This window comes from Strix uralensis, chromosome 11 (genome assembly GCF_047716275.1).
Source record: "Strix uralensis isolate ZFMK-TIS-50842 chromosome 11, bStrUra1, whole genome shotgun sequence".
Taxonomy (NCBI): Eukaryota; Metazoa; Chordata; class Aves; order Strigiformes; family Strigidae; genus Strix; species Strix uralensis.
Genome location: NC_133982.1, coordinates 3,605,701 through 3,620,024, shown reverse-complemented (window position 1 = coordinate 3,620,024; position 14,324 = coordinate 3,605,701). Strand labels below are relative to the sequence as shown.

General features: G+C 39.1%; 1 protein-coding gene across 9 annotated transcripts in view; it reads right to left on the bottom strand.

Annotated features, from left to right (window-relative positions):
- The window catches only part of NEO1 (neogenin 1), a 210,852-nt gene that overhangs the window by 37,014 nt on the left and 159,514 nt on the right, over nucleotides 1–14,324 (bottom strand). For all 9 annotated transcript variants that reach the window (XM_074880250.1, XM_074880253.1, XM_074880254.1 and 6 more), the window contains exons 9-14: nucleotides 9,361–9,515; nucleotides 8,665–8,813; nucleotides 7,548–7,686; nucleotides 3,200–3,249; nucleotides 2,206–2,350; nucleotides 698–808 (exon numbers count right to left, since the gene is read on the bottom strand). In XM_074880250.1, coding sequence (XP_074736351.1) covers nucleotides 698–808; nucleotides 2,206–2,350; nucleotides 3,200–3,249; nucleotides 7,548–7,686; nucleotides 8,665–8,813; nucleotides 9,361–9,515 — 749 coding nt within the window. The remainder of the gene's footprint in view (nucleotides 1–697; nucleotides 809–2,205; nucleotides 2,351–3,199; nucleotides 3,250–7,547; nucleotides 7,687–8,664; nucleotides 8,814–9,360; nucleotides 9,516–14,324) is intronic.

Here is a 14,324-nt window from a genome sequence, read left to right as displayed (position 1 = left end):
ACAACGACGTTTTCCACCATTTCTTTCCTACTGTGCGCATCTCCCACATTCAACAAAGTTTACAACTCCGAGTGTGCAACCACAGCGCAGGCACTAGTACTACAGACTGCAGCCAACAGGACTACACCTAGTCGCTCAGCACACGGTATCTCCGAACATCAAATCACCACTCTGAACGCTTTGAGGTATACTTCAACGGTTTCATTAGCATAACTTAGGCACTACAGAAGTGCATAACCACTATTTTACTTCCCTCGAGGAAAACAGTCCTCCTACCTCTGTTTCATAGCATATAAACCCCTGCATAATTAACAAGATGAATTTTATTACAATAAAAAAATCGAGCCATCATTACATAAATCTTATAACATATTATTATTTAAATATTGAAACATTGACATTTTAATTCATAATTAGGGATTTCTTAGTAGCAAAAAAAATAGTGCCAACACACAGCACTGAAAAGTGTAGAAGCAGGGTTTAATTTCAAGCCATTTAATTGACTTGGCAAGAATTTTGTGTTAAAACAGAAATTAATTTCACTTAATAATACAGTGCATTGTATAAGTAGAATACAGTAAAAACAATTGAACAAAATCAAGTTTGCCTTTAAAAAAGGCAATCAAACTTTACTGTGCCCTCTCCACAAATTCTAATGTTTCTGAGGTCACAACTATGTTCACACTTATGATCTTACCATCTAGATCACTCTCAAATGTTTCTGCTGATATCCAGTCAGTAGCTGGTCCAGTACCATTAACAGTCAAGGCTGCTACTCGGAAGCTGTATTCTGTACCTCGTTCAAGACCTAAGAGACAAAGAGTATCCAAGATATCAATACAGGAACTCCAGCTGTGAGCACAGGAATCACAGTTCCTAATTAAAATACAGGTATAACCTGACAGTAAAAAGCCTTTCACCCCTCTGCTGCCACTTGAGCACAATGTGAGGTCAGGAATGGAAACAGCACTACCCACAGTGCAGGTCCGGTAAGGAAGCTGACACCAATTAGGATGTAAGAGCTAAACTGTGACCGGAGTCACCCAGGGCTGACACACACTACAGACTGTCCCTGCAGGCCACTGGGAGAGACTGTCTTTGCAGTCAGCTTGAATTTCTGGCTATTAATTAGTTTTACATACAGAACCACCCACATCCATAACTAAATCTAGGTGTAGAGTACAGACAGCGAGGGACTAAACTGGGCAAACAGTTTGTCTACTGTATATAAGAGTGTATAATCAAAACAGTACGAAAACGCACTCAAAGTCTGATATATGGAACTTCTTAAACAGGCTTTGTTGGTGGCAAAAATATACTCGAGTTACAGGCACATATCAACTCCTACTCTGTGAAAGTTTCAGTTTTCTCACGGTTTCTCACTTTGAGTCATAGCTGGAGTTTCTGAGAACAAATCAAAACATCTTGTTAAAAGTGCATATTCATTTTTTAGAGGGGCACAATTTCTTCTCTTTAGACCAACTGTTCATTTACAGAGATTTAAAAAAATGAACAAAATGTAGTCTTGCTCCTGTTCTCATGTACTGTTTCTTTCTGCTAAACAATATTCTAGTTCTGGTAACAATATATAACTTATACTAAGTCATGCAAGAATGGATTTTTTAAGAACAAAATAAGGAGAGGATACATTACATTCATGCCAGAAAGAGGAAAAAGGCTGATGTCAGTGAAATTAGGTGGGATGATCTGCACAGATGCCTGAGGTAAGAAGTTCATAGGACTCTGAGCTGGGCTTGTTGGTGAGTGTTGCAAGCCAGAGCACACCTACATTACATCCACATGCAAACAGGCGAGTCTGCCAAACACCCAGCCAGACTGCACTTCTTTGGCATCCTCCCTCTTCTCCATACGTTTATTTCCGGCATTCAGGCAGACACAATGAGCTCAGGACCATCTTCTCCATGCAACCCTTATGTCTTTTATAAAGGTGTAAAAAGGACTCGTCCAGTCCACTTAGAAAATCAATGGAAAATGTAGGGCTAGAAAACAGGTCGCTAGACTTTGGTTATGAACAGCCAGCCCACACTACCTTTTCAAAACCTACAAACACTCATTTTAAGTGTTTCCTTTTTTTTTTTTTTTCCCCAAGACAAGAACCCTACATAAACATGTGTCTCAGCCTCAGCCTCCTCAAAGCATCTAAAAACCCCCTTCTGATAATAAAGCTTGCAAATAATAGCTCACCTTCAATTAGTTGGAAAAGCTGGGTCCCACCAATGCTCTCTGTTACATCACTCTTGCGGGACATTTTACGGTAGCGAATTTTGTAGCCGGTGATTTGTCCGCTGTGTGTCCCTGCAGGAGGCGGCTGCCAGTGCAGCATGATGCTCTGTGGAAGGCAGGTCATTACAAAGTCATTGCCTCCCACACAGCCAGAGAAAATAATCTAGTGCTCATACTTCATGAAACAAGACAAAAACATGCATACAGAAAATACTGCATTTTCATATAGTACCCCATAGGCTATATTGAAAAGCAAAGAACCTATGACTCAGCAGCAGCCCAGGTCACCTCAAAGCACTTTGATCCTATTAGACCTTCTGATTCCAATTTCACAAATGGCTTCTTAGGTTTCCCTTTCATTTTCTTCAGGTTATCTTGAGATAAGGTTTACTTGAGGATCTATCTTTAAGAACTGGTATTTCCTCTAAAAGGTACATGCTGTCTGAACTATCACTTACGTGCAGGAAGTTACTTATTTTTAATCATACAGGCAGTAGAAGGTGATATTTGGAAAACAGTTTTTAAAAAAGGCTTTTTAAAAAATATCCAATCATAACCACTAAAGTCATAATGACTAAGTACATAATTTTCTCTTGTGAAGTGCCCAGGACACTATAAATGGGTGTATGTGTGCACACACTGTAAATAGCAGTTATTCAACAGGAACACATTCAAGCTCCGGTGCTTCGGGCTTCTGTGCCTGATTAAGCCTCTTTCATAATTAGCCTCCATGCTTTGGTGCATTGTTACTGCCTTCACTGCATTCCATTATGTACAATCCACAACTGGATCGGAGTTTCTAATGCTTCGAGCCCCAGTTGGGCAACTCATACACAAATAGCTGAAAAGCAGCCCGGTAGAAAAAAAGACCCAAAGCAGCTCTAAAATTTGGTCGATCTAACACCCACCAACCTTTTATTTACCCATTACGAAGAGGAAATTCTCAACATCTTACCTTGGAATTCCGTACCTCCAGCGTTAGATTCTGCGGTGGAGCACTGGGGACTAGAGACATTAAAGGCATTACAACTCCAAAATGTCCATATACTGCATCAAATACTGTATTTCCATACACAACTACTCTCTGCTATCGTTCATTATGAAAGTACAAACCATTCTGGGTTAAGACACGTTATAAAGTAACTACAAAATTCTACCAGAGGTACCTTATGACATACAGTGACGGGCTTAGGAAGTTTATGTATTTCCATCACAAAGAACATACTTGCTTTTTATTCAGGTCTTTACTTATCACAGGTATCTAACCAAAAATGTTTTATATTTAAAGGTAGTTCCCATAAATTCTAAGGAAAAAGATCACATTCAATACTTTTCAAAATCAATCCTTTAATTTACATGCTTGATTCTGGGAACCCACATTTAGAATTCTAGCCATGGTTTCCGTTATCGTGATTTTCTCTAACAGGAAAACCTCAACAGTCAACACGTCTCTGAAGAGCAAAGATAGTTTTTGCTTTTAAACTTCCACTTGTTGTTAGTTCTTTACTAGCTGTAGCAACTTGCTGGTCATGACCATGAAACTCCATTAGGCAAAAAGACAACGTAAGAGAGAACCTGAGACCCAGGAAAATCCTCACTGCGGCACTTCAGACTCACAAACATTATCTCAAAGGCAGAGATAAGGGTTCCCTGACAGGAAGGTGAGGCTCCAGCAAAGCACAAGGACAGGGAAATAGCACAACAGCAGTAAAGATTGTTCCAGCCTGAATAACGTATTTTTCAAATAACTCACACCAGCCACCACAATACCTAAGAAAACACTCCTGAGTGCATAAAGTGAAAGTAGCCCTGTGATAAGTGAAAGGTACACTGGGGTGTGGTTAAAAAAATACCCCTCTTCCACTATCCCACAATGGAGACAACAAGGATTTGTTTTTTCTTCTCTCTTGCCAACTGAACTGAGTCTGAAATCACCAGAATTTGGGATTAAGTGCTATGTCTTTTAAAAGCAACACAGGTTAAGAGGAGGAAATGAAATGAAATGAAACTAAGCTTTTTTTGCTGTTTGTTTTATGCAGTTGGTGTCTACTTGCAGAATAACCTTAAAAAAAGTCATGGGTTTCACAAGAAGTGATTAATAATTAATGCATATATATTGCAAACTTCGTGAGAGAAAGACAATCAGCAGGACACAGGAAAGGATACATGCATGTAAATATATACACATATCTCACCACGTGCACAGTTCATTTTCACAGAATCACAGAATCATCTCGGTTGGAAGGGACCTTGAAGATCATCCAGTCCAACCGTTAACCCAGCACTGACAGATCCCAACTACACCAGATCCCTCAGCGCTATGTCAACCCGACTCTTGAACACCTCCAGGGATGGGGACTCCACCACCTCCCTGGGCAGCCCATTCCAACGCCTGACTACCCGTTCTGTAAAGAAATACTTCCTAATATCTAGTCTAAGATTTTATGTCAAAGCAAGCTTAGACTCAGACCAGATTAAGAATTTAACCAGGTCAACAAATAAAATGGATTTCTATATGGACCAATACTCCACACTTCGACAGGAAAGGCACAGCCTAGTCTGGTAAGTTGTGCAGTGACCACCCAGGCAGGTGGAGCACAACATGCTGCTGGTTCAGAGCCTGCAAGGACCAGCTGGGAAGGGAAATGCCCTCAATCGGGGTGTGATGCAGAGATTACATTTCTAGCTGTGACACATGATCGCTTCCTGTAGATCAGGAATACCATGAGAGAGAAGTAACCCTTATGAGCAGCACTTAAACCTTGGTTCAAATTGTAATACCTGAAGAGATATCCTGCAACAAACCACCGTAACAGATTCGGAGCAGAAACCTACATAAAAATGCAGAAGCTTGTTAAATAGAAGCTAAAGGAAGCTTAGAAAGAAATCCCTACAAGAAACATGGAGATTGCTTACAGACACCACAATAAGAAAATACAAGAAGAAAATGTGCATCATTCATCTGGAAGGATTTGAGAGATTGAAGGGGGAGAAGAGCGTGGTTAAGCAGCAGGGTTATAAGACGGTAAGAAGCAAGATGACATCCTTCAGGAAGTTTTAGAAAATAAATTTCTGTAGGTTAAATGTGAAAATGTAAGGTGGGCCAGAAAGAACTTCAGGAAAACTTGAAAATGACATTGCAACTAATAATAAATTCTTCTTCAAACAAATAAGGAACTGGAAGCCCTTTAGAGAAACTGTAGAGTTAGCAAATGGTCAGGGTATGACACACAACTATCTTCTTTGCATTTGACTGAGTGAAAGGAAGAGGAGAGGCTTCCATGACACCCTTTACAAGGGACTTACAGGATCTCTCAAACTGAAACGTCAATATAAGGGATTACGGAAGAGTCAGACATAATGAACAGCAGCATGTTGCCAGGGCTAGATGCTATTCATCCAGGATTTCTCAAGGAATTTGGGAATGAAATGGTTGCATGACTTGTATGTAACCTCTCACAAGCTAGCTTGATACTGGGAGATGGCAAATTTGGCGCCAGTATTTCAAAGGGGTTCCACTTGAGAAACGTCAAGTAGTAAGTCAGAAACCTGTATTAGGCAAATAAACTGAAGCTACAATAAAGCATGAAATTAATAGATACATGGAGTAATAATACTTATTTATCACTTTTTAAAGGGAAATCCTGCATTGCAAACCTGCTGGAGAGCTCTTAAGAAACAAAGCAACAAGCAGATAGAAGTTCTCATCTGAGTGAACAACTGGTTAAAAGAAAGGGAAGAGAAGGTAGGAACATACATGGTGGGAGATGACCTGCGGAGCTCCACATGGTATGTGCCGAGACCCCTGTTGCTCAACACATTCACAAGTGATGAGAGGGGGATGAGCAGCAAGGTGACAAATATTAGTAGGGACAAGATCTGATGGTAAAGAACTGCAGAAAGGCCTCAGGATATTTTGCACCTGGATATTAAAGTGGCAGATGAAATTCACGGTAGATAAAGTTACACACATGGGAAAAATGATCCTACCTCTACATGCAAAATGTTGGCTCTAAGCAGATCGATTCCACCAAGATCCATTTACCCCCAAAATGTCACCTCAGTGCTCAGAATGAGCCAAAAACATCAGTCAAATGCTAGTAATTACATACTTGCACCTCGATAAAATTTTAGTCTCCTCTATCTCCATTTTTGAAAGCACGTAGGAGAAAAGAAACCTAGAAAAAAGTTCAGAAAAGGGCACTGATGGTTGAAACAGCTTCCACAAAAGAAAAGGCTAACTATTTCTGTGACTCTGGAATCTGGAAAAGAGATGAGTGAGTAAGAATACAGCAAAGGTCTGCAAAATGAGGACTGGGACAGACACCACTGGAAGACACCGATTATCCACTCTTTCAGGCAGTATGGCTACAGGCAACAAATGATGCTAACGTATGACAGGTTCAAAACAGACAAAAAGGGGTGATTTTTCACAGAAAATTTATTTGTAGAATCTTTGCCCACTTGATGTTGTGAATGATAAAAGCCTGATGTGCGTCAAAGAGGATGCTGACAGGGTTTGATGGAAGAGAAACTGACTTAGTAAATACAAAGAAACCACTGCAGAATCAAGAAGTCCCCCAGAAACACACTTTTGGACACAGAGAATTTGGGCTAGTACTCCTCTCTGCTCGTCTATTCTGCTTTTGGTCACTCCTGGAAAGAGGATTCCAGACTAGGCTCACTTTTGCTCTGACTGTTCTAATATATAAGCAAATTTCTCTATTAAAAAAAAAGTTAACATTAATCATTCTACAATGTGCTTCCATCACCTCTTTGTTTGACTTATAGAAAATACTGTCACCAACTCCTGCTTTCATTATTACATGCAAGTGATTTAATAGTATCTGTGCTGGCAAAGAAAGACATGCAACATTCTCCCACAGGACCACAATTAAAATAAAAACACTCCAAAAGCAGAAAGTCTTGCTCATATGTAAAAAAATTACAGAACCTAAAAACTAATTTAGAGTTGTTGCATTCAACATAGTTGTTTTCCTGTTTGCTTTTAATACTTTGTAGACTCAATAACCCATGAAATAAACTACTGATGTTGAAATGAAGGACACTGTTGTTTCGTAATCAGAATACCAGATACTTTTGCAGGTACAGTAATTTTCTTTCATCCAATTTGGAAAGCCTCCAGGGGAACTTTCACCATGTATGGCCATTCGCAACAATGACATTATTAATAAAACAGGGCAACAATGAACAAAAAATGGTAGAAGTCTGGTTAAAAATTCACTTAAAGGAAGTTACCAGATAATTCCTGGGGCGGGGGGGGAAGGAATAAAGCAGCTTACCATCTGACAACGTTTGTACGACAACATCTTGGGTTGAGACTCCAGGACCGTGTTTATTGTAAGCTACCACTCGGAAACTATACTCTGTGTATTTCTTTAATCCGTTAATGGTGTAGGAGAGTCCTCCTACATCAACATCCTGTTCATAAAGAAACATATATACAAGTCAAGTTCAGTATCAGGTGTGCAACTATTATAAATGTCTTAAGAATTTCAGTACAGTAATACTGTCAAAAGCAGGAAAACACCTTTCTGTAGCACCTGCAGATCAAACTCACAGTTTATGTACAGCCAGGACTTGTAAAGATGCTAATGACAAGCTTGCAAGAGAAAATTCTACTGATCTGATTTAAATTATAACATGGATGCTGCTTCTGTAAATGAAAAGGGATCTGGCAAACTTGCCCATTAGTAAAAATTATTACTATATTTTGAATAGTGGGAGGCAGTAGTAGAAAAGGATCATTTTATCTGAGGAATACAATATTCCTATTTAAAAACAGATGTAAAAAATTATTTTAAAAGCTAACAAAAATATTCTTCCCTTAGCTTTTTAAAGTTGGCATCATACCCACATGCAATCAGATGGGAAATTAAATGACTGGGATTAATCCAGAACATACTGGATTCTTCCAGTAGAAAATATAATCAATTAGACACTCAGCAGTATCAAAAAATATCAATCACCGGATCAAAGAACTCCAGAAGTAAAACCAAATTAAGGATCATACTAAATTCAGTAGTTAGCTTACTTTACAAAAAACCAGACAGCCTAGAAAAGCTATGCAAACATCCTTTGCACTATCTGAACCAGAACTGTTAACTGATGATATAGCTATTATTTGCGTTCTCCTCTCGTGATACAGACTTCCCCAAAAGCTACTTGATGCTGATGAATATCTAAATAAATCATCTCAAAAAACCCCCTGGTTTAATTCCAAGACATATATATTTCATGACGGAATTTTTATTTTAAGTATTTCTGTTAGGCTAAAGGATCCAGTCTACCAGAAAAATGAACACAAGGTGTTTCTAGAAATTTAAGGTAAAAACATAATAAAAGAAAAAAGGCTGTTAATGGCATTGCATGTCACACAGGAAGAGCCAGGCTCTGTACCTGTTCGGTGTCCTGCCCCTTCTCCATGTAATAGAGCTTGTAGTTCTGGATCTCTCCATTGCCAGACAACGGCGTTTCCCAGGTGACAGTAACGGAGGTGGGTGAACTGGCGTACGCTCGGATATTGGGTGCTGGACCAGGGAGCTGAACTGAAATGGAAGCATGAAACTCTGCTAGTCACCAAGCCTAACCATTAACATTCTCCGTAGCTAATTATTTTGGCGTCAACTTCACTATCAATCAACTCCAGGTAAAAGATGGGTATTTTCTCACATTTCAGCATTTCACGTGGATTCATTGGGGGGTGTAAAGGTGAGACCAAATTTCTGAAAGATGTCAGATATCCTGCTCCCTGCGTCAGATTCCTTTTGTCCTGAATGATCCTAACAAGTGACAGACTCTGTATTTTCTTAAAGTTTTCCTTTTTTTTCTTTCAGTTAATGACAATTTAAAAGTATTCCTCATAGAACAGAAGGTTTTGAGAATTTAATGAGGAATGTATTATCAGTTCTTCTGAACTGTGAAAAAAATATCATAAAGCACATCAACTTGGAAAATAATTTTGAAACTATGGTCTGCAAGTGCGACTTTGAAGAGTATCAACTTATTCTGGGAAAAGTCATGGATAGGGAAAACAAAAACAAACAAACAAAATGGATCCCAAAGACAAGAAGACTCAAAACATCCACAGCTTACCCTCAGGCTGAGTTGCCACCTTCAGTGGTACTGAGCTCTCTCCAGGGCCATGCTTGTTCTGAGCCACAACTCGAAAGACATAAACCGTTTCTGGCATCAGGTTTTGGATCGTCACTTGTGTCTCTCCAGGACGACTCGTATTTTCAACGCGTTCCCTTTAGGAAACAAAAAGGTTTGGGCACAGAAACAATCCCTGATTAGTAAGAGGGTTTTTGAGGGGTAAATAAAGGAATAGTTGCTACTGAGATGTATCCTGTATTAATGTATCTAACGTGTTAATGGTGTGGTTATTTATACTGCATTGGCTACACAATAAAACAATTACATGGCAAAATTGCCGGTGACTAACAGCTTCTAATTTTGTAACTTCTTTGAAAAAAATATGCACTGAAGTAAAAGAATAAATTATACTCGACATCACAAAATTCTAAGTAGTTTCTTTGTTATTCTTCTAACAGCATTCAATAATTCATAGTGACAGTTTATCCTACTACTCTGAAGCCAGAAGAAAAAATATTTAAGCAGCATATGTAGAGTCTGGTGAGATTTAAGACATTATTGTTAATATTGTGAGCTGCTTTTTGCGTGTTTTTCAAAGCAGCTGTTCTAATGTATTCTTCTACCTCCAAACTTTACTTAGTTCCCCCCTAATATTTAGATTTTTTTTAAAAACATCCACAGACTCTGACTCGCATACACCCAGGCAGACAGCTGTGGCATTTACGCTATTACCACACAAGTAGTGGAGTCAACAAAAGGCAGCGTCTGCCCGTGTCTCCGCTGCTCTCATTCAGCCTGACATGCCAGCAGTAACCATCCCTCAGCAGCACTTTACACTCGTATGGTGCAGAAGCCATCCCTCAGCAGCCATCTCTGCCCGTGCTGTGCACCGGGAATCAGGCAGGTGAGAGGGCCTTCTATCTGCCTGGTGTGAAGATGCTCACCTCCAGCAATGCCGAGGAGGCACCTCCGGGCTGCTGGACCCCCCAGTTTATCTGCCAGCACCCGAAGAAAGAGTGTGCTGTGTGGGAACGAGCATTTATGTTAGGCTCAGGACAAAGGCTGATGTTTTGCACGCTGAAAGCCCTAATCCGGCTGGGAGAATACACTTGGTGTAGCGAGGCAGCCAGAAGGATTATTGTCTGCGTTTAGTGAACCTCCACTGCACCCCCCAGGCATGGGGAAACCTGCTGCCTCACCCCGGTGGAAGCACGGTCTTGTGCTGGACATAGCTCAGGAAACTTGATCGGTTCTTATCAAGCTCAGGATTGAGGGGAAGATTAAAAGATTAATCATCAACTAACTACAGCCTTTATTTCCAACACACTGCTGTTGCCACGTGAACTTTCACAGAGCTACGTTTGGGTAACAACATCTACATACCGTCCTTTGAAAAGAAGCTACCTAGTCCCTGTAAATACAAATAAAAGCTATTACAAAAGAAGAAATAAAAACCTTCCCCACTGAGAAAATAAAGGTAAAATGTGACTGCTTTGAATATAATTCTTTCCCTTTTGTCTGCTAGACTTTGTTTAGCTCTACAGTAGAGGGCAGACAATTCTCATCCCAATGATAAGCTGCTATTAAATCATTTTTAATGCAGAAGCCCAGGCAAAATTATTTCAGAGTCTCTCCTTTCCTACCTTCCAGCCATTATGCTTTAGTTTATATCATGGAAATACGATGCCAAAATCCCCGGTTTTTATTTATTTATTTTAGAATCCACTGGTACAGTTGATTTAACGTAACTTGGTTGAAAACATATTGAAATCCCAGTTGATTTCTGCACTATTACACTGTACTTACAGAGGGAAACAATACACTTACTGTAACTAAAGATCTATTTAGACACATTTTCCAGAATATTCTCCTTCATGAAAGTTGAGCTAAAATGGCATTGCATGAACATCTTAATTTATTTCAGGTTTTTATTATTTTCCATTGTTTCACTGATTGTTGACTGAGCAGTGTTATTACAGCATATCTGAATTAAAAATATTTACAGAAGATTTTTCTTCTTTTAATGTTTATAAAGTATTTTTTGCAAGAAAGAAGCTGACAATGAAGTGAGACACACACACTAAAGAAATACCATACCCACCACAGAATGAAACTGGGGGGACGCGATAAAAGAGAAATATTTTCCCTCACTAACTTTTCCAGTTATAGCTAGTGCAAAATGTTTGCTTGAAAATGCATTTTCAAATGGATAGTTTCCTTTAAGACGTGTCTTAGATACAATGATGGTATTTGAAAACCCAGAATAAGTGCCAAATGATTCACAGCTGTAGAATAACAGTTGTCTCCCACCGACATGCAAAATATATTGTATTTTCTGCCTCAAGTGTAAATTCACACACTGATTTTATCTAGAAAAAAAAATTAGCAATCTAAGGTTATTATTTAAAATTACAAAAAAGTAAAAATTATTTTAATGGAACAACAACAGTTATCACAAAATAAATAGACACGTCAAAGTACTGCAGTTTTCAGTAATGACTAGGAACTGCGCCTTCCCTCACAATAGTTTCTTAAAAATATGTTGAGATTAATCTAATTAAGTGCTACATGAATCTCTCATTTATGTCCTTTCTTAGGGAGCCTTGAGCACCTTTTACGAGCTCTGATGTGTTTAGGTAGGCATAATAGGTAACAAAACAGATGGTCTATATGAATAACTATATTACCCTACAGAACATTATGACTATTCTAACTCATTCCAGTTTAATCCCCAATTAAAGAGCTTTGTAAACTAGAGTTAAGGTTTAAAATAGCTATCAAGTACCTAAGGGAAAAAGCCTACAGTTCAAAACCAGAAATAAGTGTTAATCTGGAAATGTGAAGTTTAAAGTTACATTTATATTTAAAAAACAACCTTCAGGGAATTAAAAAGCGGATATAGTCTGTGCCAGCCATGTCAGCTGTAGAGCCTGGCAGTGAGCTCAGAGAGACATTTTGACAGTGTGATTACACACAATTAAACTCCATTTTCTGTGTTTGAAGCACACTACACTGAACCATGGGTTTAATATAATTCGAATATCTCACACGTGTAATTTACCGTCTTGTACCAGCAACATACTAGCTATTTCTTTTATTTTTGTCCAAATCTTGAAAGTTTGGAGTTCTTCTGCCTGAGTGCTCATCTGAAGTTTCATAGACTCAAACCTCCCTTTGCCCCGCCAACACATTTGGACTTTCATACCCTTTTCAGGGGGACTGTCTTCAGTTTTGCATACCTAGCACAAGGATGAAACAACCGTGGAACTATACAATCCATAAGGAAGACAGTAATTTCTACCTGATCAGATTGCTTCAGTTCTTCTAGAGGTGTGACAATAAAGCCACAAGACACCCACTTCATTCATATATAACTGCCTCGATAAAAGCCTCTCTGACATCATCAAGCCAACGCGAAGACATGCCACCAGCTGGTGACATTCTGCAGCCAGTGAAACAAGCTGCCTTCACAGCTGACTTCCATGCTTTGAAATGCTCCCCTTCCATGGATAGTTTCAGTTTCTCTGTTAAGAGTGACCTCCAAGTCTTACAGATCTTTATTCTCTCTCACTTACTCCCCCTCAGCAGACACTACATACTATCAAACCTAGCTTTAATCATTCACAAGTGATAAAAGCAACCACTACAACTTTGGCAGCAGTTGCATTTTTGCTGTAATTGCTTGTTTGCTGCTGCTTACAAATCTTCTGTAACATTCAACTTAGGGGCCGACATTTTTCTGCAAGCAGACATTGAGTTTAAAACATGAAACACATAATTTCTCTGGGGGCAGGGGCAGAAGGCACCTCTTGGCAGCTGAAGCAGTTGGTGGCATAAAGCCGACATGGGGCACAGGAAGAGACTTTCCCAGGAGCACCCCATGATTTTGGGGGGAAACCACGTTCCAGTCATCTTGCAGTCCTCTAAATAAATTCAAAGGGCAAAGTTAAGGAACACCTCACCACGATTCTGTGTGTATCTCCTTTCACTGAACAGATAAAAATAAAAGCAACGTAAATCAGCAGTGGTTGAGGCAGCTGATACCTCAGGAACCACACACCTCACGTACTGCAGAGAGATTTAAGTGCTCCTACAACTCACAATATGAAGATGACTCTCTACAGCCCTTTAAAGATGGTTTAGAGATTTCAGAATATCTAGCTAACCTATTCCACGTTACACATAATTTCTTCATTTTTCACAAGCCTGATTTAAAAGGTAAATAAATCAAATACTAGTTTGATCACTGCTCAAATACAAGCGAGGAAGAGACAACACTTAGGTTACTAAAAGGATCCAGTAAATGCATGCAATGAAAATGGCACATGTAGGCAAAAATGTAATAGTATGAGGAGATGGTACATATGCACTTAAAACTGCAGCAAAGATATAGGATCATGTATAATTCAAGGACTACAAAGCTATCATTTAAGTAACAAAAAATGAGATTGCACATCTAAACTTGACTTCAAAATTTTCTGATTTCCAGCTGCTTAGGTGTGTGTGTCACAACCATCTATTTTTTTATTCAATAACCAACCAACGTTTCCACAAGGCCCAACCAACTGGTCAAAAAGTGCCATGTAACATTAAAATGGTAAACAGAACTTTTTTTTTTTTTTTAAATTTTATAATTCTCATTCTCTAAATCCAGGTTGAAAGGCAGGATTTCACAGTATTTTCATGCCAACTGTCTTTAGGAGGCATAAGAAAAAAACACTTCCAAAAAGCAAAGGAGCAGTAAAGTTGAGAAAATTGTGAGTATGTGCTAATAAAACGCTTTCAGAGCCTACTTTGAACCCTGATCCAGAAGGACACTTAAGCAAACAAAGATGTCATTGAAGTCAATGAAACCACCTGCTTGCATATAAGCACCAGCTTAAGTACTTTGCTGTGTAAACTTTCTATGGACTACATTAACTCAAGCCTGGAGGGTTGCTGTGCAAGAACTGGAAACAGCAGTT